Source organism: Rhineura floridana, chromosome 17, assembly GCF_030035675.1.
Source record: "Rhineura floridana isolate rRhiFlo1 chromosome 17, rRhiFlo1.hap2, whole genome shotgun sequence".
Classification (NCBI taxonomy): domain Eukaryota; kingdom Metazoa; phylum Chordata; class Lepidosauria; order Squamata; family Rhineuridae; genus Rhineura; species Rhineura floridana.
In genome coordinates this window covers 8,791,854-8,818,055 of record NC_084496.1, presented here as the reverse complement: position 1 = coordinate 8,818,055, position 26,202 = coordinate 8,791,854, and the positions used below count along the sequence as shown (strand labels likewise).

The following is a 26,202-nucleotide window of genomic DNA, read 5'->3' as shown; positions in this document are numbered from 1 at the left end:
GCTATGGATAGAACTCTGTATGAATGAAACCAAACCATCAGCCCTGAGTATCAGAAGGAAGAACTATAAATGGGATTTTGCTTCAATGATGTTTGTTGGGAATGAACTTCAGAGGCTTAATACTATTTATCTCAAAAGAAGAGCTGACTACTACCAGGCTCTCAAACCTCATCAAGCGTAGCAAACTTCACTGGCATCAACCTGTAAAATTATATGAACAAAAGCATCAGAGGCTGCTTCCTTAAACTCTTCTTAGCATCACTAGTATACAGCAAGATCCGCCCTACTGACACTCAGGTCTGATCATCTGAAGAGGCAGCAAGAATTTGAAGCCCCCAAATTATTTTATGGCTGGATTACCATACTTTAGAACAAATACTGCTCCATGCTATACCCCAGAGCTGAGAGCGATGAAACAATATAGGAGATGGCTTGAGTGCAGATGGAGACGAACTCCTGGTGGATGCAATTACACACTGGTAAGTGCCTATGGTAAGCTGTATTTAGGGACAGTGAGGGCAGCAAAAAAGCAATATTTTGCTGCCACTATCAAATCATCAATCTGCCGCCCAGTGGAGCTCTTCAGAATTGTCCGGGGGCTATTACACGTTGGCCCCATGGACGTGGTAGAACTATCTTGAGGCACTTCCAGGATAAAATTTTTAGCGTCCACCAGGACTTAGACTCCAGTGTTATAGCAGGTGAATCAAGCGGGGTATCCAGAGCACAGCCTTGTCCTGATTTCTTGGATGAGTTTCAGTTGGTACAGCTTGAGGACGTTGACAAGGTGCTTGGACATGTAACCACTTCTGTGCTGGATCCTTGCCCTTCTTGGCTAATAAAAGCTAGCACGGATGGAACAGCCGGCTGGACCAGGGAAGTGATTAAAGCCTCTCTGTGAGAGGGGGTGGTCCCTGGCTGCCTGAAAGAGGCGGTAGTGAGACCACTCCTGAAGAGATCCTCCCTGGACCCAGAAAATCTTAATAACTATAGGCCGGTAGCAAATGTTCCATTCCTGGGCAAGGTCCTTGAATGAGTGGTGGCAGGCCAGCTCCAGACACTCTTGGATGAGACAGATTATCTGGATCCATTTCAGTCGGGTTTCAGGTCTGGTTTTTGCACGGAAACAGCCTAGGTCGCCCTGTATGATGACCTCTGTCGGGAGAGAGACAGGGGGAGTGTGACTCTGTTGATTCTCCTTAATCTCTCAAAGGCTTTCGATACCATCAACCATGGTATCCTTCTGGGAAGACTGACTGAGTTGGGAGTGGGAAGGACTGCATGGCAATGGTTCCGCTCCTACTTGGTGGGTTGGCTCCAGAAGGTGGTGCTTGGGGAACATTGCTTGGCACAGTGGACTCTCCAGTATGGGGTTCCGCAGGGGTCAGTTCTGTCCCCCATGCTGTTCAACATCTACATGAAACCACTGGGTGTGGTCATCCAGAGCTTTGGAGTGCATTGCCATTAGTATGCTGATGACTGCAGCTGTATTTCTCCTTTTCATCTTCTTCAGATGAAGCTGTCAATGTGCTGAACCAGTGCCTGGCTACTACACTAGAGTGGATGAGGGCTAATAAACTGAGGCTCAATCCAGACATCAATCCAGCATCTCAGTTGGTGGCCCAGCTACGCCCCTATCTGGACAGGGACAACCTGGCTTCAGTTGTCCATGCTCTGGTAACCTCCAAGTTAGATTACTGCAATGTGCTCTACATAGGGCTGCCTTTGAAGACGGTTCGGAAACTGCAGCTTGTGCAAAATGCAGCGGCCAGATTGGTAACAGGGACCAGATGGTTCGAACATATAAAACCAATTCTGGCCCACTTGCATTGGCTGCCTGTATGTTTCCGAGCTCAATTTAAGGTGCTGGTTTTAACCTATAAAGCGTTACACGGTTTAGGACCACAATACCTGATGGAACGCCTCTCCCGACATGAACCCACCCATACACTAAGCTCAACATCAAAGGCCCTCCTCCGGGTGCCTACTCGGAAGGAAGCTCAGAGGGTGGCAACAAGGGAGAGGACGTTCTCAGTGGTGGCCCCCAAATTATGGAATGATCTTCCTGACAAGGTGTGCCTGGCGCCAACACTGTTAACTTTTTGGCGCCAGGTCAAGACTTTCCTCTTCTCCCAGGCATTTTATCATGTGTTTTTAAATTGCTTTTTAAAAATGTGTTTTTAAATTTGTATATTTGTTTTTAATGTTTGTAATTGTTGTAAACCACCCAGGGAGCTTCAGCTATGGGGCGGTATACAAATGCAATAAATAAATAAATAAATAAACAAACAAACAATACCTCATTCTGCAGCAAGGTGCCTAGAATGTTAAAATCTAATCAAAGATTTTGGAATTTCTAGTGGGTAGCTCAAATATCTCAAGGAAACAATGTTGACAACCCTTATGTATAGCCTTACTTGTATTATTTTAATAAAATGTTTCCATTTATTATAACTGCAGAAAGAATGCTATTCATATGCAGATCACAACAGTGTTATGAGTCTATGGAGATACTAGGTATCTGAGTGTTAATCACTAGGGTATATGATTACTACCCACAGACACAAATTGTTTTAAAATTGGCTTAAAATAATTAGCATCCATGTCTAATATCAATTGTATGCTATGTGAGAATCTGTGACAGTGTATTTTGTCTGTGTAACTCTTGTTAACATTAAACCTCATTTTCACTATCTAACATATTCTCAAACATCCGCCACAGAAGTAACAGTCAAAGCCAAATGAATCCCAGAGGCTAAAGTGAAAGCTGTATTCACACAAAAATGAAGCAGAAATATTTGGAAAGAAACAGGGAAGAGACAACAAGCATTAAAAAATATGACACTAGTCAGTGTCTACTTTTACAAGTATTGATATGGAACCCATAGCTAGTATTTCATATAAGTAAAGCTGAAGCAAACTGTCAGTACTATAGCTATTTCATACTGCAGAGAGGCACAGATGGATAAAACATGCATGAACTCTGGCTAGAATTACTATCAAGCTTTATATCTTTAATAGACAATGCTACCATAATTAACAGGTAGACTCAGGGTTTTGGCTTATTTTCAGTTAGAAGATGCCAACTCCCGGTACACAGCACAGCCCTTCTAGATGGAAAATTCTAATTAGGTACATAGGTTCATCTCAGAATGTCAGAAAAGACAAGACAGAGATGTTTTAAATTCCTTCTTGACAAAGCAGGCAGTGACAGCCTCTTCACAAGGAAGCAGTAATCAGGCCACTCTTAAAGAAACCTAGGCCTAGACCCAGAATTTGTAAACAACTACAGACCAGTTACCAACATCCCCTTCCTCACTTTGTGAGCTAGCTAGAGAACTCATCTTATGGGCGAGCTATATAAATATATAGAGTTAACAAGTAAAAAAAAAACTAATTATGAAATAGAGGTCTGATCAAGATGCTGAACAGCCACTCCATAAACTCTTGGATGAAACTGATTTTCTGGATTTGCTTCAGTCGGGATTCCCTTGGTCACTCTGTAAAATAGCCTTTGCCAAGAGACAGAGGAAATGTGATCCTGTTGATTCCACTGGACCTCTCAGCGGCTTTTGATTCCATCATTCATGGTATCCTTCTGGAAAGGCAGTCTGGGTTGGGTGTTGGAGGTTCTGTGTTACAGTGTTCCTCTCCTACTTGGATGGTCAATTCCAGAAGGTGGTGCTCAGGGATTGTTGCTCTACCCTTTAGCTGTTATGTTCTGGGGTTCCACAGGGCTCTATTTTATTCCTCATCCTGTTTAACATCTACATGAAACCATTGAGGGAGGTTATCGAGAGAAGTGGTGTCACCAATATGCAGATGAAACCCAGCTCTCTCCCCCTTTTTCACCAAATCCAGCTGAGGCAGTAGGTGGTCTGAATCAGCACCTGGACTGATGGGAATTGTATCCCAACATCTGGAGGGCACCTGAACATTAGGTTTTTATTTTGCAAGTGCTCTTGAATCAACATTATCGATGGAGGCACATATAGCATTGTTAGCTCCAAGTTTCCCTGATCCTATCAGTAGAGAGATAGCCTTGCTACAGTTATCTATGTTCTGGTGACCTTTTGTTTGGATTACTGGAATGCATGGGGCTGTTTTTGAAAACCTGAAACTTCATCTGGTCCAAAACAGAGCAGCAAGATTGTTAACAGGGGCTAACTGATACATTATGCCATGCTTTGCCATCTGCACTAGCCCCTAGACCATTTCCAAGCCCAATTCAAGGAGCTGATATTAATATTTAAAGCCCAAAATGGCTTGGGGCAGATTACCTGAAGGACTGCCTCCTCTCACATATACCTACCAGGATACCAAGATCATCTTCTAAGGAGAGGTCCAGTGGGTAGCTACTAAAGAAAGGATGTTTTCAGTGTTGGCATCTCAGAATGTCTTCCCTAGTACCCACGTGACAATCTTTTTGGCAACTGATGAAGACCTTTTTATTTCCCCAGACTTTTCAGTCTTAAATATGTTTTGTTTTAATGTATTTTAAAGTCTGTTTTTATGATGTTTTAAAGTAATTCTAGTGTTTTGTTTGCCGTCCTGGGCTGCTGCTGGGAGGAAGGGTGGGATATAAATTATATCACATGATTAGATAGATTAGACAGACAGACAGACATTTGGTGTATTTTATATCTTGTACTGATTTCTACTACTGGATTTGGCTTTTCTTTTTATGTTGTATTTTAATATTTTACGTTCTTAATTTGCAATTCTTTACTTGTAAACCATCCAGAAAGACTGTGTTACTGTGTGAAATAAAAATATTGAAATAAACTAGCAGAACTGAAACACTCTGCAAGCGCTTTTTTTTTATGTTCCATCTTTCCTGAATGAACCTTTTGAGCTGCCTTATACTAAGTCAAACTGTTAAGCTCAGGGCTATCTATACCGCTACCAGCAGTGTTTCAAATAGAAGCCTTTCCCAGTTCTATCTAGAGATGTGAAGGGTTTAACCGGGGACCTTCTGCTCTACAGCTGAACGACTAAAACGTTCCCATCAGTTAAGAATATTCATCAATTTTGCTCTGGGTTACTCAGAAACTCTGCCCTAATGCCACATGAGTCATCTAAGCTACTTAGTAAGTAGCCTTTAGAAGAGTAGCAAGAGACTGAGGAAGAGTCAGGATGCTGTTCTGTTGTTCTTGGGAGAGAAACAATAAATGTCTAGTTTCTTGTGGTGTGTCCTCTAAGCCTCCCGTGACAGTATCAGCCTCCCAAGACAATAAGAGCATAAGCACAGAATCATGATTTGGAGGGACCATCTCTCAGTCTCCACTTATCACATCAAGATCACAATGTGTCACAGCCAGAGAGCTAGTGAACCATACATCATTATTAACAAATATCACTGTTAGTGTGAGACACAGGGGAAGGAGAGATGGCAAAAAGCAGGAAATGGGGGGGGGTCAGAAACTGTCCTGCTTTCTGGGAGTTAACACTGAAATTCCAGCAACGATCTCTCTGCCAATTTTTCTAGCGACACACTCAGGAGCTCTGTCTATTTGTTGCCAGCCCAGATGCTGGGGACTTGAAGAAATCAAACAAAATTGTAGCAAGAAATGTGTTGTATCCTAGGTACCACTAAAACATGTCTGTGCAGTTCATCATCTGCATCTTTGCATCCTCCTTGTTTGTTCCTCCTGCAGCACCACAAAGTCTTTATTGCAGTCACTACCAACTTATGCTTTCAATTCATTTTTGGTAAGGGATTTTGAGTGTCAAAAAGCCTTAATTATCTTAAGTTTAGCCTTTCTACAGTAATCATCTCCTTCCCTAAAATAATGCTCTATCTACAAACCTAGAGATGGAACTTGCATAGGGCAGGAAAGGACCATAAGACCATGCGGTGCAAGTTTTTGTTTGCAAATCAACATTTATCCACCATCACTCCAATTTCCCATAGATCGATCTATGTCAGATATGGGGAACGTTTGGCCCTCCCGATGTTGCTGAACTATAATTCCCATCATCCCTGGCTGGTGGGAGCTGTAGTTCAGCAACATCTGGAGGACCAAGGGTTCCCCACCCCAATCTATGTTATCTAAACCACAGCATGCCAGAGGCACAAGGAACAGGTGTGCAAATACATCCACCTAACCCATGCAAGCAAGTCAGACCACATATTTCAAGGTGCAGGAGAAAAGTCACCACAAGTCTGACCAAATGGAAAATTCCTTCACAACATCTAGTACAGGATGAAACAACAAAATACAAATCGGCAGTAGGCTATTTCTTTCCCCCAAAGCATAACTGACTCACTCTAGACATTGGAAATCCTTCTGATTTTTTTTTTTTTTGCTTCTTACCACAAATGTTGGCATCAAAGATGGCTGCTTTCATTCTCTTGCTGTATCATTCATTAATCGATGTTCTGTTTGCTTGCAATTGCAAAATCAGGTTCTTAAAACAGCATCCACAGAAAGTGGAAAGTGTGTCAAATAGTGGTATAGTCCATCACCAGGATTATTATCCCATGAGACCAAGATTGCAAGGGACTTATTGAAAAACACAAAAGAAGCAGATGGATCCAAGCAAAATATAAGTTTAAACAATAGCAGAATTATGTACAAGGCTGCATAACAATACTGAATATCAGGTAGAAGGGAAAAAGTGAGGAAGCCTGAAATGTACTGTGGAAAAACAGTTGGATAGTTTGTCCACGGCTTGTCTCCTTGCTCTCTAGGCCACAGAGTTCTGCAACAACTGCTCCTAGTTTCTTCACATTCTCCCTCATTATTTTCATGCACTTACCAAATGACAAGTCTACCTATGGCAGCATTGCCTTTCAGGAGAGGGACATTGGATCCCTTCATTACAATCCTGAAGCTGGTAATGAGGTAAAGAACTGAACATATCACTCTTCAGATCAGGTGTGTCTCTGAAAGTGGAAAATGAGCCCATTAAATTTTAAAAACAACCTACGTAACACACTGTGCCCCATCTGTTGTGTCTGCTGCTGTCCTGTCTCATAAGAATTTGAAAACAAATGTTTATAGCTTTCTTCCTCAGTAATCCTGTACCCATGAAAATCAGGTGTTTTGTTGCTATGAACAAACTCACTTTGACCTTTATAACCCCTGCTTACTGGACATCCACACCTTTGCTTAAATTTTTGGCCTGTCTACCTTGGGACTACTTTTAAAGGAGACAAGTGAACCTTCCATTGTCCACATATAGAGACACAAAGACCTAGAAGCAACAGGAAAATACAGCGAGTGTTGTTGTTTTTTCATTTTTCCAATGGAAAAACTGGACATTTGGAAGCAAACAGAAGAAAACTCATGAATTTTTTTTTTAATGTAAGACAATCTACAGTATTAGAGACTTATAATTGTGACATATACAATAGTCAAATCCAAGATGCATTTCTACATCTAGAAGGTGCTGCTGTCATGAGAGAAGTATACAGGGCTTTCATTGCTTCTGAATTGCTGCTTCCTTCCTTTTAGTGACTCTGAATCTAGTTTGAAGACACTAGAAACAAGTATTCCATTTCTGCTGTCGTTTTGACCTGGCCCATCTCTTGTAGTCAGCTTTTTCACCTGTTCCCTCTAATTACTATGACACAGACATCCTGCTACAGATTGGGAAACATGGAGCTTATCACTCTGCCTTGCTGTAGGATAAAAAGTTCAAAAAGTGGTGGGGCAGAAACTGTAAAACACATACACACAACTACCTACCTGTTGTAGGTGCCTCAAAATCTGGAAGTTTGGATGAGAACCAAGCACTAGCCGAGACCCACAGAAGAAAGCAGACTACAATTGGGTATACTCATAAATTTTGCTTGTACAAAACTAGCCTTTAGAATTTTACATTTCATAAATATGACAAACATATTTTATAGTCTAACTTATAAATGACAGATTTTATATTTTTAAAGCAATAAAGTTTAGGTTTGATGAGAAAGTATTACATATATATGTATTTCATTTCCTTCCAAATTTCTCCCCCCCCCAAAAAAAAGCATTAAAATGAACAGGAACATGGAGGTTTTCCCATGCCTTCAACAGTTTCAGAACTTTTACATCTCTATCAGCATCACAGCCTAATTTAGCATTTATAAATGGAATGAACTAGTTAAAAGCCCAGTCTTCTTCCCAGTTCCATTAGTCTCCCAAAGCAAACCAGTACATCCCCCTACTCAACTGAATACCCTGGCTTATTCATTACCCCTCATAAACAAACTGCAGGGCTGCAACTTCAAACTCACTCCTCCCTAAAACCAGATACATCATTGAAACACTTTAAAGTTGCAGACCACATGCCTTCCCATCAGGATCCCCTCTTCTTACAGAAACTGGATTGTTCCTGCAATTTTGGCATTATAGCACCTTTAGCTATATATGACTCGGCTCTTGTCAACCTATTATTCTAGACTTTCCCCCTATATATGACTCGACTCTTGTTAACCCAGGTATTACTATCTCATAGATATACTTGTGTTTGGATGTCTGTTTACCTTTTTGTGTGCTACTGTGATCTGTAATGCTCTTGCGGAATCATTTCTGGTTCAAACGTTTTCAGTAATGGCAAACTTTTTTATTTTTAGAAGAATTAAAATGTATAATAAATTGAAAAGTCTTTTTTTACTTCTGATAAACACAGGGTTTCGACTGCACATTCCAAAGGTGAAAGATATGTTCGATGGGTGTGTATGTGCACATTGCGCGTGCACTTACTCAGCTCAAGGAGGACATATTTAGGATGCAAAACTACATTATGGTTTTAACAATGTAGATGAGGGAGCTACATAGGATTTTAAATATCTGTCCAATAACTAGGATTCAGTACTTTTAATATGCCATTCTGCCACAACCAAAGCAAGGTCACCATCACCTTTAGAGCACTGAATATGTAAGCTGGTTTGTGAGAAGAAATAATTAACAGTGGTCCAAAATTTGGAAGTGTGCATGGGTTTGAACCCTTTGAACTACAAGTAGAAGAGGAGCCATTTGGTACTCACAAATTGCCTCCGAAGTTTAGTTTTGACCCTCTCTGTCTTGGTTTCTGTGGGCTGGATAGAATAGCTGAGGGTGCTTAAATGGTTGTCCACTGAAAGACTTTTCCTCATGTAGAAGGCCTGAGTTCTCAAGGATCTGAAAGGTGCCTCATCCATGCCAGTGCAGAGCCTTGGCTGAAGGGCAGGATCCCTTGCAGGTTCAGTGCAGTCGTCTTCCAGCTGCCATACCTCTCCTGGGAGAGCAAGGAAGAGAGAGAGACAGAGATAGACCTCAGATGTAGTAGGATTTTTTTTCTGACTTGCTAGCAGCGTTACCAAGCACTGCTTTCATGTTTAAAATATCTCAAAGCTAAAGTGCGCCTGGTTTCTCATTATTAAAAATATCACTGCAGAATACTATCGGTTATATTCAACTAAGCCCTGCTCAAAGTAGACCCATTTAAATTAATGAATGTAAATTAATCATGTCTATTAACTGCAATGATCTACTCCGAGTAGGACTAGCATTGAATACCATCCTATGTACTTTCATGCTGACTTCTTGAAGCAAGTCAGTGACCAGGATTCTTGGGTATTAATATAAATCTTTGAGACAGCACTCGACCATCACCACAGGCTTAGCACTTATTATGGGTATGCATCAATCACAATATTTGGTTTGAATTCTGATTCAGCACTTCAGAAAACAGCCTGCCCAATTAGGCTTGGAGTTCATCCGTGTCTGCTTTGTTTTACTTACACATATATACACACACAGTGTGGGAGATGAAAGATCGCAACAGTTATACTTACCAACACTTTCCTATAGATATGCCCATATGCACGCACAAAAGGGTCTTTTCACAAAGCCCTTATATGAGGACAACACAAAATAAGGCCAGGAAATACTGAGTATTTTGGCCTCTTATGAGACAAAACTCACTTTAATACAATCCCAAAGTACTCAGAATACTTTAAAGTCTTAAGTTCTCAGAACTATGATATGAAGCCTATTACTAAGTGGTCCACCAAGACCCTTAACAATTTTCAAGTGGTCCAAGGGGGGAAGTTTGGGAACAACTGACCTAGAGTAAACACGAGACACAAGGAGTTACAGCTTCAAACATAACAGCCCCATACCATGGCAGAAGATCATCGTTAAATGTTCTCCTAAAAATCATACCCAAGGGCCTCAGCATCTCTCGAGAATACCAGATAAGCCCTTTCTTAATCAGTATGCTTTAGTGTGTGAAATCTCTCAGTGTGGACCAGAATATGTAATCAGCAGTAAAATAACAAGAACAAAACAGGACCTGTTCTGCTCCTCTGCTCTAACAACTGTTTATTTGTTTGTTGCCTTCTGACCATTTCCTAATCCTCACATCCACAGGGAATTCTCTCATTTGGGCTAGTCAGCAGGAGAAGGCAGACACAATTCAAGTCAAAACACAAGAAGATAAAATAATAAGTCCTTCAGGTTTAATAAGCCAAGATATAATCCTTTTGGACATGCAAGCAGCACACACACACTCTTTCTCTAAAACACCAAAACAAACAGGGCTCAATAACATGACAAGAAACAGGATAAGCTTATGCTTACTTTGATATGTAAAGAAAAAAAACTTAAATGGGAGCCAGATATATATGTATGTAAGATACTCAAGTGGAAGGTGGTTTTCTAAAGTAATTTTTAACTGGAAATATTTAGAACCATCTTCCTTAATTATTTAAGTAGTCACCTGAGAAAGGGGCCACACAAGCTGTTCTGATGCTTTTCTCAACCTGTGACAGGATAGAAATTGAGCTAACAATAAAAACAAGAAATGCAGGATTACTTACATTTACTGAAACTTACCAGTAGAGGGCACTGTGCACCCTTTCTGACAGTCGGGGGCAGAGTGATTCCTATAATGCTTCTGTTCTGGCATATCTTTCCTGTACAGTTTTGAATCTAGAAGAGGAACCCGGCTTATGATAGGGGACTGAGGAATACTTGGAAGAGTGCGCGACTTTCCTAATACAGGTCTCTGTGGCTTTCTGTCTAGTGACCTTAAAAACAATAAAAGGAAAGAAAAATTTAAAAACAATCTCAATCGCAGATGCACTTTCGGTCACAACTTTGTATTCCTACCAGCAATGTTGCCAATTTTGGAAATTAGGTGAATTATTATTATTAGATTTATATCCCATCCTTTCTTCCAGTAGGAGCCCAGGGCGGCAATTCAGAAAAGAATATCCACCCCAAGTTGAAAACGATTTTTACACTCCATTGCAGTAGCTCTGTTAATTTCAACTCTGTCAATTTCTGAGCTGACTCCAACACCTTCCCCAAAACCTACCATCCAGAAATGATAACAGGAGGAAGGGATAAAGGGGAAGGCTACTCTCTGTGCTTTCATTACACCCAAAAGCTTTACCAATAAGATGTTCCTGGGGGGAAAGTACTAGGGTTTCTGTTTCTGGGTCTTATTAAGGATCCAGAACACCACTCACAACAACAATTCCCAGATATGTTACACTAATGAAAATCCAAAGAAATCTCTCTTTCTTTCACCCTCTCACCACCAGTCACTGCTGGTAGAAGGTAAGTTGAGGGAGATTGCAATGGGGGGGGGAACTGTCTGCAAGGAATGGTGGGAAAAGCAGAGAACTGGAAAGGGAGCAATTGGAATGGGCCATAACCTTCAGAGAACTCTGAAAAAGTCCAGAAAAAATGTGCCTATTCTGAATCAAGACTGAGAGGAAGAGAGCTTGCACATCTCCAGTTCCACCTCCTAACGTATGAAGACCTCATACATTCTGTACGCATTCAGCTCCATTTCTCTTGCCCTTCTACTCTGGGAGGTGACACTAATTTTTACAAATGTAAATTAAATATTCTGATGTACAAAGAAAAATGTGTATCATAAAAATCAATTAAACACACAATTTTCATAAAGGATTTCTATAAGCCCTGCCAACCAAAACATCTCTATTTAGATGTGAAATCCCTCAAACATGTTTTTCTCAATGGGTAAGACACGTTTTCCAAGGGAGACATATGCAAAGGAATCAGATTTATTGTCCCTTCCTATTCATTCATTAGGTGGGAAAATGCCAACTTAGTGCCTTTTCCTCACATTAAACACAATATAGCAAGCGTCCAAAAGAATTTTGTACTGATCCCATCTTTTCCCCGACTTGGGTTCACCTGAGTTCTGCACTGAGGGCAGGAGTAATCACTACCTCATTTTTTTATATTTAAGAAGGCTTGACTTGTCTTTTGGGCTATTCATAGCTTCTCCAAAAAAAAGTAGTCCAAACCCAGTCTTATAATTGTACTTGTTACAAGTGTATTTTCCTCTTTGCATATGTCTCATTTTGCATTGCTGTTTGATGCAATTTAAAAAGCAAGAGCCAGAGCCAGGAGAGAATGTTAGTTTCTAAGATTATTCTAGTAGGGGAATAGATATTGTTAGACTATTAATGGCAACAAAGACAAATTCACAGTAATATCAATCAATAGGTATTAAAATGGACAGGGTATCCAACCTGACACTTACGATGCCTCCAATACTAGAAAATAGGAGTTGGGTTAACAGTAAAAAGGGTATGTACAGATGACATACAAGAAAGAGATCCCAAAACACACATACACAACACTGTAAGCATATTTTTATAGGTTAGCTGGTTTGCAGGCACGCTTATCCAGTACTGATGCATCATCTTGTGCTTCCCCACTGGCTGGCCTGGACCTTGCTAGCACCTCCTGTTGAGGAAGGTTGCCTGAGACAGAAGTGCATTTTCCTCCCCAGCTCGCTCACCTGCTCCTCACTGCTGCTGGAATTACCACCACCTCCTGCTATTGGTAGGAAGGAAAGTATGCTGCAGCTTGGAATCCAAGAAAGAAGTGGTGCAACCTCTTCCCATCTCAGGCAACCCCCTGTGGGACGGCCTATTCCACAGCAGCAGCAGGAGGGGAAGCAACAGCAACAGCAACAGTGACCATGGTAGCCAGACAGCAAAAAGATATACCAATGTGTAAATATAAAGAGAATCTTACAACATTCAGAATGCCTTACATTTTATTTGAACGTTTAGTAGGCAACTAAACATTTCCTTCAGCATCTGGATCTGCTACTTTCAGACAATGCCCTAGAATAGAACCCTGCTGGGAGGAGGAGCAGGATATAAATCAAATAAATAAATAAATAAAGAGATGGCCTGCTGACTAACCCAGCTGAACTGTTTGTTATCACCAATAAATACATTGGTACTTTCAACAGTGATGGGATGGTACATCCCAGCTTGTCCAAGTAATGCTAAAAGCTTGTAGAAAGCAAGACAGACAGACACACAAACTGTATTTCTTAAGCTTTTTTTAAAAAGACCTAGCCTTACACAGATTTGTCATTGGGAAGGCAGGAACATCACAGCAATTACTTGCAGATATGTAGGTATTATTGGTATACTCATAAGTAGGAGGATGAGAAGGTGCTCCAGATTTCCAGAGTGCACAGGGACACAGTCACCAGAAAAAGCGAGGGAAATAAGAACTCGTAGTACCTGTTTGCAGCCTTCAAGTACCTGCCCTGAGGAGGATGGATAGGAGAAAGAATGTGAAGACTCTGGACATAGCTGGTTGCAAAACTTTGGTGGATACAAGAATTTAGCAGACTACTCTCTCAAGTAAAGATACTACCAGAAGAAAAAGCGGGCAAGCTGCATCTTTAGTTGGCATGTATGCTTGAGCCACACACTGCTGTGCTTATAACAACACAATGGGATAAATGTCACTGGAGTCAGAGGGAAGAGCTCGCTTCTCGGGAACTGATATTTTGATCTGCTCAGCTGCAGGCAATGATTTATTAGGAGTCAAGTGAAGAAAAAAGACCACATGAATAAGCTGAGAATCCAACCTCAATTCTTTTTTCACAAATAATTTTGGTCTATTTTGTTTTCCAGTTCGGACAGTGGAAAATATTTTCAGGGGATATTCAGATCTGTGATCCTCTGTCACACACCGAACTAGATATGTTGGAGACACATGAAACATCTTTTGAATGGGTATTTTTTTTAAAAAAGAGCCACATGTGAGAGCCAGTGTGGCGTAGTGGTTAAGGTGTTGGACTATGACCTGGGAGACCAGGGTTCGAATCCCCACACAGCCATGAAACTCACTGGGTGACCTTGGGCCAGTCACTGCCTCTCAGCCTCATGAAAACTGTATTCATAGGGTTGTCATAAGTCGGAATCGACTTGAAGGCAGTACATTTCCTTTTCATTTTTAAGAGCCACATGAGGGACTTCAATCAAGAGAGGCAGAGCAGGAGAACAGACTGGGTTAGATAGACAAACAGCATGATATTTATTTATTTTATTATTTGATTTATATCCCGCCCTTCCTCCCAGCAGGAGCCCAGGGCGGCATTTTTAAAAGCTTTCAAGACATCTTTTTTAAAAAGGTTAAAAACATTCTTTTTTTAAAAAAGGATTAAAAACATATTAAAAAGCAATTCCAACCCAGATGCAGACTGGGATAAGGTTTCAACTTAAAATGCTTGTTGAAAGAGGAAGGTTTTCAATAGGCGCCGAAAAGATAACATAGATGGTGAACGTCTAATATTTAAGGGAAGGGAATTTCATAGTGTAGGTGCTGCCACACTGAAGGTCCATTTCCTATGTTGTGCAGAATGAACCTCCTGATAAGATGGTATCTGCAGAAGGCCCTCACCTGCAGAGCGCAGTGATCAACTGGGTATAAAAGGGATAAGATGGTCTTTCAGGTATCCTGGTCCCAAGCTGTATAGGGCTTTGTACACCAAAGCTAGAACCTTGAACTTGGCCTGGTAGCAAATGGGCAGCCAGTGCAATTCTTTCAGCAGTGGGTGACATGTTGGCGATACCCTGCCCCAGTGAGCAGTCTTGCCGCCCCATTTTGCACCAGCTGCAGCTTCTGGACCAACCTCAAAGGCAGCCCCACATACAGCGCATTACAGTAATGCAGCCTGGATGTGACCAGGGTGTGGACAACAGTGGTCAGGCTATCCCGGTTCAGAAACAGCCACAGCTGTCTTACTAGCCGAAGTTGGTAAAAGGCACTCCTAGTCACTGAGGTCACCGGGGCCTCTAGTGACAAAGATGGATCCAGGAGCACCCCGGGACTACAGACCTACTCTTTCAGAGGGAACACAACCCCATCCAAAGCAGGCAACTGACCAATTATCTGAACTCGGGAACCACCATCTTGCTATGATTCAGACTCAGTTTATTGGCCCTCATCCAGCCCACCACCGAGTCCAGGCAGCGATCCAGGGCTGGCATGGTCTCTCCCGATTCAGATGTTACGGAGAAATAGAGCTGATTATCATCAGCATATTGCTGACACCTCACCCCAAAGCTCCTGATGACTGCTTCCAAAGGCTTCATATAGATGTTAAACAGCATGGGGAATAAGATGGGACCCTGCAGCACCCCACAGCACAACTGCTGAAAGACAATCACCCAATGCTATTCTCTGAAAACAACCTCAGAGATAGGATCCAAAACACTGTAAAACGGTGCCTCCAATACCCATCTCACCAAGTTGGCCCAGAAGGATACCATGGTTAATGGAATCAAAAGCCGCTCAGAGATCAAGTAAGAGAAACAGGGTCACACTCTCCCTGTCCTCCCAATAAAGGTCATCCATCAGGGCAACCAAGGCCGATTCAGTCCTTAACCAGGCCTGAACCCAGACTAGAATGAGTCACGATAATCTGTTTCATCCAAGAGTACTTGCAATTGCCGCGCCACAACCCACCCCATTTATTTATTTATTTTTGCACTTGTATACCGCCCCGTAGCCGAAGCTCTCTGGGCAGTTTACAGCAACCAAAAACATTAAAACAAATATACAATTTAAGATACATATTTTAAAAACAATTTAAAACACAATTCAAAAATTTAAAACAATCTAAAACAATTAAACCCCATCATCTCATTTATTTATATATTTTATTATTCAATTTATATCCCGCCCTTCCTCCCAGCAGGAGCCCTAAGGAGATGATAGACAGGTATAAGACAGCTTCTTATGTCCCTATGTTTCCTATGACTGTTTCCCCTTTCCCCTCAAAATCCAGCTCTGCTACTTTCCCATCCATGGCAAGGAAAATAAAACACCCCCATATCTTTTCATCCTGTGTATGGGAAAGTAGCTGGGGCTGATGGTGATTCTATGTGGAAAAAGTAGGAGGGTAAAGGATTAAAGAGCCCCACTTCCCAGCATTCCTCTATTGAAACTGGCAGCCTGTTGCAGATGCTTTTCAGTTTAAAAACAAAACCCTGGCTGTTTGTTTATCTCCTGCATATCATCTAAATCAGCCCTTTGCAACCCAAATTTTCTCCCCATGTTTGGTTCTTTGTTGAAGGCAAAGGGATCGCACAGCATCTGTAAATCTTTCCCTAAAGCACAGCACACAGCCCTGCTGCAAGTAGCCACATCACACAAGCAAAGGCCCTCAAGGAGAGTGCATAAAGATTGCACAAAGGTCAGTTATAATCAACTGTACCAGAGCCTATAAATAACTGATGTTCTGCTTTTCAGCTGTGGAAGAGATCATAATCAAGGTCTGACAAGGATTAAAAAATCCTTCCACCTGAGGTAATTAACTAGTCCTTGTCAACACTACCTGCTGAGCAAACCAAATTAGGGTATGACAAAGTGTATTGCTACTAAATTGCACTCAGATGTCTTTGCTGTTTGGGAATCAAAGCTACAAGATGAGGAGCACGCAGAGGTTAGAAGCTGGCCACAAGGTACAATAACAGGTTGAGTTAGGTAATTCTTCTAAGACCCAAATACACTGATCATACAACAAAAACATGCTGTGATTGGAAGAAACTCAACTCCTGAGAAAGAACTTGTGAAAGAATCCCTGTTGAATTCCCTACCCTTAAATATTAGACAAGCACTATCTCTGTTATCTTTTCTGCGCCTATTGAAGACCTTCCTCTTTCAACAAGCCTTTTCAGTTGAGACCTTATCCCAGTCTGCGTCTGTGTTGGAATTGCTTTTTAATATGCTTTTAAACCTTTTTTTAAAAAAAAACACCCAATATGTTTTTAACCTTTTTTTTAAAGATGTCTTGAAAGATTTTTAAAAAAAATGTTTTTAAAGATGTTTTGTTTTAATGTATTTTAAAGTCTGTTGTGATGTTTTAAAGTGTTTTTAGTGCTTTTGTTTGCCGCCCTGGGCTCCTGCTGGGAGGAAGGGCAGGATATAAATCAAATAATAAGTAAATAAATATAAATAAACTTCCATTGGGCAAAGCACATGCCTACTGCCTCAGCATCTCCAGAATAACATCATACTTAAGCTTCCACCATACCTTGTCCAAAGTATTTTTGCTGCCTCAGGGAAAGCGCAAGATGGTGGCTCCTCTCCACTGCAGTTACAGAAGCTGACTGGAATTGCAACTGAATTTTACTTCAACACCGGTGACAGGAGAACATCCTCCACTGTACGTAAGGCATCATTATAGTCTGAGGTTGTTAGGACAGGCTGTGTAGCATACACAGCTCTGTCCACCAACAGAGGGAAATAGCCAGTGGGGTTAGGAGGAATAGCCCGTGGCAGGGGGAGGGAAGGCTACCACCACCACCACCAGCACCCAACATCTGCCACCTGAGTCTGTCTCACTTTATATAATGGAAGAGCCAGCCCTGAATCTTCCCTTTATACAACTGAAATGCCTTTCAAAACAGCTCCCCAAAATTCATTTTTCCTACTTCAGCTAGGTTAGGAAGCAAATTCTTTTATTGACCTCTGGTCAAACTGCATAGTAATCTTAGCAGTTTTATTTTTATTTTTGGTCCTTTACCAGGAATATGCAACTTGGCATGCTCACCTGAGATCTGCCATTATCTGCTCTAAAAGCACTTTCATTGGAATGCCTACAGTACTTGAAGCACACTGTGATCTGAAAACTGAGCAGGGATGGAAGTGAAGGTAAACAGGCAACCAATATCAAAGAAGGGACAAAATAGAGAAAACATGTTATATCTGTTAGCTTCTTTCAATGTTTGATACTGCCATGAATTATTGCTTTATTTGTGGTTTTCATTGTTTCTTGTGCATTTGATGTTTTATGTCAATGTCATTTTGTGAATTGCTCTGAAAATTTTCTGATGAAGGGTGGGTATATAAATCTTTGAAATAAATAAATATATAAATAATGTCCTAAGCCACTATGAATCCCAGCTTCCACTGAAAATTCAAGGAAAGGCTGTTTGAACCCATACTTCATATGAATCAGTCATACCCTCTTCACTAGAGACAGTTATATCAGTGAGCATGACTTGTTTGTTCAAACATCAGGAGCTAGATGATGAGTGAACTGGTGTGTATTATTTCAACAGTGATGCTTTCCTCTCGGGCAGATGGCAGATGCCCAACACCAGTTGTTCTGCAACCGCTCAGACATAAGAACGAGAGCATTACACCAAGCAACTAAAAGGGAGAAGTCAGCCTGGAAATACTTTTATCAGTGCATTTTTTTCTTTACTACTGATTGCAGCATATAGTGTGTCTCTCTTTAAAGAAAAAGGAGACATTTCCACATAGCTCTGCTAGTTTAGATGCATTATTAATTTCTTTAAGTCAATAATTCCCAAAGTGTGTCCTGGGGCAAACCAATGTTCTGCAACTGAACTGTTCATGCTGCAAAAAATTATTTTTTTAAGTCTCCAGTGAAGCTCGAAATAGACACATATACACACACACTGCTGTGTACTTATTCTCTGCATGATTTACTGCCTGATTCCTTGGCTCCTTCAAGTCAGTCTCCTGGGGTACCGGAGGAGGGGCCCCTGTACAGAATGTGGTTAGACCATTAAACTGCCAGGCTACACTCCTTTAGGAGGAAGGACAGGATATAAATTTAATAAAGGAATCCTCCCCCATGCCGAAACACAGCTGAAAACCTGCTTTCAGAGAAGTCATGCTCCAAACACTGACTCAAACAGAAAGACACGGGATGCCCTCTTCTGAGGAGAGGTAGTTCTTACTCTAGAAGTAATCTTTTTTGGATGTTAAGAGTGAAGTGTTATCTCCAATTTTAACTGAGAAAAACAAGTATGAATTGCCCATTTGAAATTTGAGGTACACCACATTAATTAATTGATTAACACAAAGGACAAGGAGATCCATGCAGTTCACAAAATACCATGCAAGAATTTTTTATTTTATTTTTTTATTATTTTTTATTAGTTACATTTATATACCGCCCTTAGCAAATAGCTCTCAGGGCGGTGAACAGCATAATTGTGGACAACTGTAATGACTAAACTACACAATAATGGATAAGATTTGGGCACTGCAGTAAACTGTAGAAAATACCAGCCAGTTCACACATGATGTTTACCCACAACTGTAAAAATATGGAGATAGCAGGAACAAAACAGCCAAAAACATGTTCTGTGGACTGGCCTTTACATTCTAAAGTGAACAGAGAGTTTATGGCAGAAAGATATTGAGTATCTCAAGCCAGAGCTCACAAAGATTAGCACCTATGACTCTACCCTTATTCTTAGAACACACTTATTGACCTTCTGTAGCTCAATTTTATAAACATCTTTTCAAAATTACTCTAGAAACTTGAGAAAGTGAAATTCAAAAACATTACATCCTTTCTATCAATGACATCATGACAGACAGGTGGCATGACAAGCAGAGAAAACTGCTTGCATTCAAATGTTTACATATTTTATTATACAGTTTCAAGACAGAAGTCTTAAATACTTTTCCTTATTTGTAAGAGGTTTTAACAATATTGTTAACTTACCGACTCAAATGTCAGGACCAACTAGATGCTATGATACACACACAGCTGAAGTCAAATAAAGCACCATGTGTCTAGTCCCACAAATTACTAGTGACCTCACAATGCTCTATGTTTCACTGTCCCTGTTCGTGGCAAAGAAGCTCAAATTAACTGCTTCTGGCAAACAAACCCCAGAAAATGTTATGTCAAGATATGGGGAGCTTGCATCTCTCATCTCTAGCACCCATTTCATCATTTCCCATATAGCTTGGGCATTGGATTTTTCCATCTTGGACACTGTCACCTCTTGGATTGAGGATCAGCAGCACCAAGCATTACAACTAGATATTAATAAAACCTATCCATCTAATCATTTAAGTTCGGCAACATTTGCTCATTCTCTCCTGTTCTTATCATATATCATGAGGTAACTGTAATTACCACAAAAAATAGCGATCTAACAAAGCTTAGTCACATCATAGCCAGAGTTCACTTCACACAAATACAGTTACACATCAATGGAGGGAAATTTAGCAGCTGATATTTCTGTCTCTAGATATTAGGTAGGATGATAAACACAGCCAGACAACACAAAAGAATAATGAAATCATTAGTATTCATGATCTTGTTTGCTGGTAAAAAGCCACCTCCCCCAAAACCTTGGTTTCTTTTGGTATTTTCCCAGTATAAGAAATTGGCAACTGACATGACCCAGCCAGAAGCTAAAATTAACAGCCACAATACTGGCACACACAGAATTTACTTTCGCCAACACAATCACATCCCCCCTTTTTATGTCTCATTCCAGCTGCCTGTCTCTAGGAGATAACCTAGCAATACTCTCTGATGGCACCGATGCTGGGATGAACAATGCATCATAGTGCACAGTTTTACCTCTCATTCTTCTGTACTTGGCCACATCTAATCTCACTTGACTCTGGCAAGCCATTTTCTGCATCAGCAGATTATTTTTAAATTCTAGTGCCAGTGAAATCTGTCTTAAAAGCCCTTGTGTAGGTTGCACAATCTGAAAGATACTAGTTTTAAGTTGGTAATCATAATTCAGGCAGAACAGATTTAATAGAATACTCCAAAAGGCACCAACTAGCTTAGGAGCTAGTTTGCAACACTGGTATTTACCGAAAGCTCTACATTATATCTGATATCAAGAGCTTCATGTCTTGCACTCTATTTTTGATGCAAATTTGAGAAAAAGAGGAATATGGAGAAGGTAAAGCTATGCAAAGCATAGAAACCCCATCCTCCAACAACATAACATGCAGCCCAAGGACCCCTTTAGTCTAAGACTTCTGCCCAAATATTTTTAGACATGCCAGAAACAATATAAACACAAAACAAAATCTCAGAAAAATATTCTTCATTGGTCTAATTTCAGGGCTCTGGACATTCTTAACCAATTTTAAAAATATAAATAGTCTTGGTTACAAATCACATGTATATGTATAGGACGACAAATTAGTAATTTGTTCATGTGCTTGTGGCAGTCCAAAGTCTGAGTCTGCTGCAAGGATTCCTGAACAAGTTATCTTGGACATCCGTCATTAAAATTCTATTATTCTGTCTAGCCATTTTTTTCCCGTTTACATGTGCTACTGACCTTACACAAAGTTATAAAGGTCAACTGTGCATTGCATGGGAGCAAATACTTCCTTCTTGTTGAGCCTATTGTTCAACACAGCTCATAAGCTCCCAATTACATCAGAATATAAAGTTTCTTAAAAGCAAGCACAAAACAGAAAAGTCATCATCTGTGTCGCTCTTAGTGACATTTTTCTGGGAACTGTCCTATACCAGGAAGATGAATGATTTTGGTTTTTAGCTGTTGTTGCTTTATAGAAATGCTTGGATATTATTGGCTTGAATTTTTGTAAATATTGTTTTTATTTGTATTTTGTATTTGTGTGTAAGCCGCCTTGGGGGCCTTTTTGCCCAAAAGGCGGCCTAGAAATAAATCATAACATTAAAGCCTGGGAGAACAAAAATGTCTTAACCTGATGCTTAAAAATGAGAAAGTTACAGACACATTAGTGCCTCTGGAGAGGATATTCTGCAACTGAGGCACAGAAATGGTCCTATCCTACCCACCCATCTTCAGACAGTTGGGGCACCCAGAATATGATCTCTGAATATCAGACAGGCTGGTGCATAAAGGAGCAGGCCATCCTTCATATACCCTTGTCTGAAACTGCTTAGGAACATAGGGAAGCTGCCTTATCCTGGGTCATACCATTGGTCACCTAGCTCAGTATTGTCTACAGCAGCCTTTCCCAACCAGCGTGCCTCCAGATGTTGTTGGACCACAACTCCCATCAGCCTCAGCCAGCATTGCCAATGGTCAGGAAAGATGAGAATGTGGTCCAACAACATCTGGAGGCACACTGGTTGGGAAAGGCTGGTTTACAGTGACTGGCAACTGCTCTCCAGGATTCCAAACTGGGTATATTCCCAGTCCAATCTAGAGATGCCAGGAATTGAACCTGGAAACTTCTGTATGTGCTTTTATAGGTAAAACCCAGCACTTTAAATTGATTTTGGAAATAAGCTAGAAGTTAAAACCTTTTAAGGTTTTAACCTTCCTGAGTTCCAGGCCCTGGCAAGCATCTCTACACTTCTAACGTAAGTCAATATTCCAGCAGGCTTCAAGCAGCAAGGAAGAAAACAGGAACTTACCGTACCATGGAGCTAAACTAATTGTTTAATGCATTGACAGGTGTAACTGACATTACTATTTATCAGGAATCAACATGCCTAGCACCATATAATGCACAATAGGCTCTGCTCTGTGGAATCTGAAAAGATTAGCTCTACAACAGGGTGACAACACAGTAAGATTTATTTATGGTCCCCTCCATCCATAAACTGTACAGGAACTAGATGTCCATGTTCCAAAAGCAGTTTTGAACTGTTCAGTCAAAATAACCTACAATATCTTTGGATGCAGGAAGAACTAAGGTAAACGTCAGACAAAATAGCCTACTAATAAACTGGCAGTTGTTTGTATATGTTCACTTCTATTCAAACACACTTTAAAAAAAAAAAAGACCTCTCCTTTTCAATAGGTCTCTATGGATTACATTTCCCCACTGGAGTTTAAACCAATATGCTTTCCCCATCCATCAATATGTCAGAAAAAGACAGTAAGAGTCTCTGGAGAAGGTGTGCTGTCCATAAATCAATGATCATAGTCTTCAGTGCTCCTGGATTCATCTTTGTCACTAGAGGCCCAGATGACCTCAGTGCCTAGGAGTGCCTTTTGCCAGCTTCAGCTGGTAATTCAGCTGCAGCTGTTTCTGGACCAGGATAGCCCGACCACTGTTGTCCAGGCAGAGGTAACCTCCAGGATGGACTACTGTAATGCACTCTATGTGGGGCTGCCCTTGAGGTTGGTCGAGAAGCTGCAGCTGGTGCAAAATGTGGTGGCATGACTGAACACTGGGGCAGAGTATTGCCAACATGTTACCCTGCTGCTGCAAGAATTGCACTGGCTGCCCATTAGCTACTGGGCCAAGTTCAAGGTTCTGATTTTGGTATACAAAGCCCTAATGCAGCTTGGGACCATGATACCTGAAAGGCCATTTTACCACTTATATACCCATTCAATCACTGTACTCTGCAGATGAGGGCCTCCTGCAGATATCATCTTATCAGGAGGCCCATTCCACACAACATAGGAGGCGGATCTTTAGTGCTGTGGTATCAACACTTTGGAATTCCCTCCCCTTAAATATTAGACAGGCACCATCTGTTATCTTTTCAGTGCCTACTTCCTCTTTTAACAACCCTTTCAAGTAGAGACCTTATCCCAGTCTGCAACTGTGTTGGAATTGCTTTTTAAGATTTTTTAAAGATTTTTTAAAATTTGCTTTTAAAGATGTTTTGTTTAAATATGTTTTAAAGTCTTTGGTTTTTAAGATTATAGAGTGTTTTTAGTGTTTTTGTTTGCCACTCTTGTCTCCTTCTGGGAGGAAGGGCGGGATGTCAAATAAATAAATAAATAAATGTGCACACTTAGAGCTCATAATGGAGAATTATGGTGTGGGTCTCTATAGAGAATGGGCACTTTGCACAAACAGGCTACATCAATTATTGTAAATTGCCCAGAGAGCCTCGGCTATGGGGCGGTATATAAATGTAATAAATAAATAAATAATAAATCAGAACATGTATGGAAACTTGAGCACCTTGAGATTACAGACAGAAGACACCCAACACCAGCCCTGGCAGGGCAGAGCTCTTCCCACAGGTAATGAAAGAATAACACCCAGAACTGTCTCCTCTCACACACACCTTTGGTACATGTGAATACTATGTATTGTCTGAACAGTATTGTTCCAACACTCTCCCTCCTCCAACAGCAGGTAGCCTCCTATACACACAACAGAGGCACTCATCCCCCCACACAAAGGTAAGGTCTCTGTTGACAGAGCCCAGCCACTCCATTTCAACCATTTCCCATGCTTGTCAAACACTCAACCACTTTTGCCATGCAGAATCACAGTCTGGATGCTTAGAAAAGAACTATCCACACACAGAGTTCTACTGCAAACCCAAAATGCTCAGACAGTGCAATCTAAATTGTTTTAAATTGTTTTTATATTGTTTTAAATTTTAAAATTGTGTTTTAAATTGTTTTTAAAATATTTGTTTTAAATTGTATATTTGTCTTAATGTTTTTGATTGCTGTAAACCGCCCAGAGAGCTTCGGCTATGGGGCGGTATACAAGTGCAATAAATAAATAAATAAATAAATCTACCCTCCCCTATGACAAAGGGGAAGGCTGAGGCATGACCACTGGCAAGTGACACCAATCACTCTTCTCTCACACTTTCTTATGACCTGGGACTGTGTGTTCCAGCTGCTGACTATTGCTTGTTAATCATCCCTGTGTCTCCACTTGTTCTCCACAAGCCAATCTCTCACAAATACAGGATCCATTCCATCCACTGTTCTGTGAAGTCCACCCCATGACCAGCAGCAGTGACTACGATGCTGCCAGCTGTTCCTCTGTGGTTACTCAGGCTTCCTGGTCTGTGAAGGGCTGGCCTCTCAAGGTACACAAACAGGATGAGTGCTGTTGTCAGGGAATGAGGCAGTCAGTTGGCCAAGGGAAGGAATGGTGACAAAGCGGCAAAGAGGCTTGCTGGGATGCCACCCAACAAGGCTGGCCTATCGGTCAAAACATAATAGGAGGCAAATTGGTTGTGAGTTGCCAAAGGGAGAGGATGTACCAAAAGCAGCTCCAGACAATATCACTCTGAGTGCCTCAGGGCATAACTAAGCTAAGGGGACCTGACAGGAAGCTCAATGGGACACATGGGGCAAAAGAAGCAAAGACGGCTTTTGTGAAAGATTTCAAGAGGATGGATTGTTCTTTTTAACTACACTTTTGTCCTCCTGCATACAGAATTCCATAGACGTTTCCACTGCTAAATAGATAACTGAAGCTGCAATGTTCAAGTCCAACCTAATGATTGATATTACCATGATTTATTTGTGAAGCATCCAGTATGCTCATAGGGAAAACTTTCTTAGGAATTAGCTAGCTATGGAAATTTTTCAAGGTTTTTTTTTAATGTATGCAGATGTTTGCTTTTCTTATAACAAGTGAGTGGAAACAAGCCCAACTTACTAAGTTCAAAACACTAAGTTCTATGCAGGCTGTACTGTAACTCACAGTGGTACAAGGAGGCAACATGACCACTCCAACACTTAAAAGTTAATGAGCAGACAATGTATGGAACAGAACTGTGACGTTATAAGGACCCCAAGACAGGGGTTGGGAACCTCTGGCCATTCAGTTGTTGTTGGACTAACTTCCATCAGTCCCAGCTAGTTGGCCAATGGTCAAGGGTTATGGAATTTGTTGTTTAATGAGGGCCACACGTTCTCTACTCTTTCCCTAAGGGCCTTGAGAGATTCATTCACACAAACCAAAAATCAAACATTTATTGAGCTCCTACTCCTGCTTATGCAGGTAGAAGTGAAATAAGACTGCAGCTGCTTATATAACAGAGTCTTGATACAAACCCATGTTTTCAAATGTCATCACTGTTTAGAAAAATAATTTCAGAATACACATTCTCATTTCCATGATATAGCAGTTTATAATTTTCTTTTTCTTGTCTTACATTTATATCTCACCTTTCTTCTGACATGGAACCCAAAGCAGTGTTAATGTGGTTCCCAGAAAGTCCCCCATCCAGACACTGACCAAATCTAGCTGCTTAACTTCAACAAGGTGGTGTCCTCACACGTCCTCAGGCCAAATTCTGGGATTAGGCCAAATCTGTAGAACCATATAAGTACAGACACCACGTCTTCAACTGTCTAAACGTAGTCTACTGTCTGTTTACAGTGTCAGCCTTTCAATCCTCTCAAGCCTAAGTTTTTAATTTGCATTTTAAATCAATAACACAGAGTGAATTTGTTTCGACTGCCACCAC

The 26,202-nt window shown here is 40.9% G+C and overlaps 1 protein-coding gene across 10 annotated transcripts in view; it reads right to left on the bottom strand.

The window, feature by feature from the left end:
- The window catches only part of LOC133371697 (ankyrin repeat and fibronectin type-III domain-containing protein 1-like), a 473,061-nt gene that overhangs the window by 352,408 nt on the left and 94,451 nt on the right, over positions 1-26,202 (bottom strand). For all 10 annotated transcript variants that reach the window (XM_061599367.1, XM_061599372.1, XM_061599373.1 and 7 more), the window contains 2 exons: positions 10,809-11,002; positions 8,978-9,207 (listed from right to left, as the gene is read on the bottom strand). In XM_061599367.1, the coding sequence (XP_061455351.1) occupies positions 8,978-9,207; positions 10,809-11,002 (424 nt within the window). The remainder of the gene's footprint in view (positions 1-8,977; positions 9,208-10,808; positions 11,003-26,202) is intronic.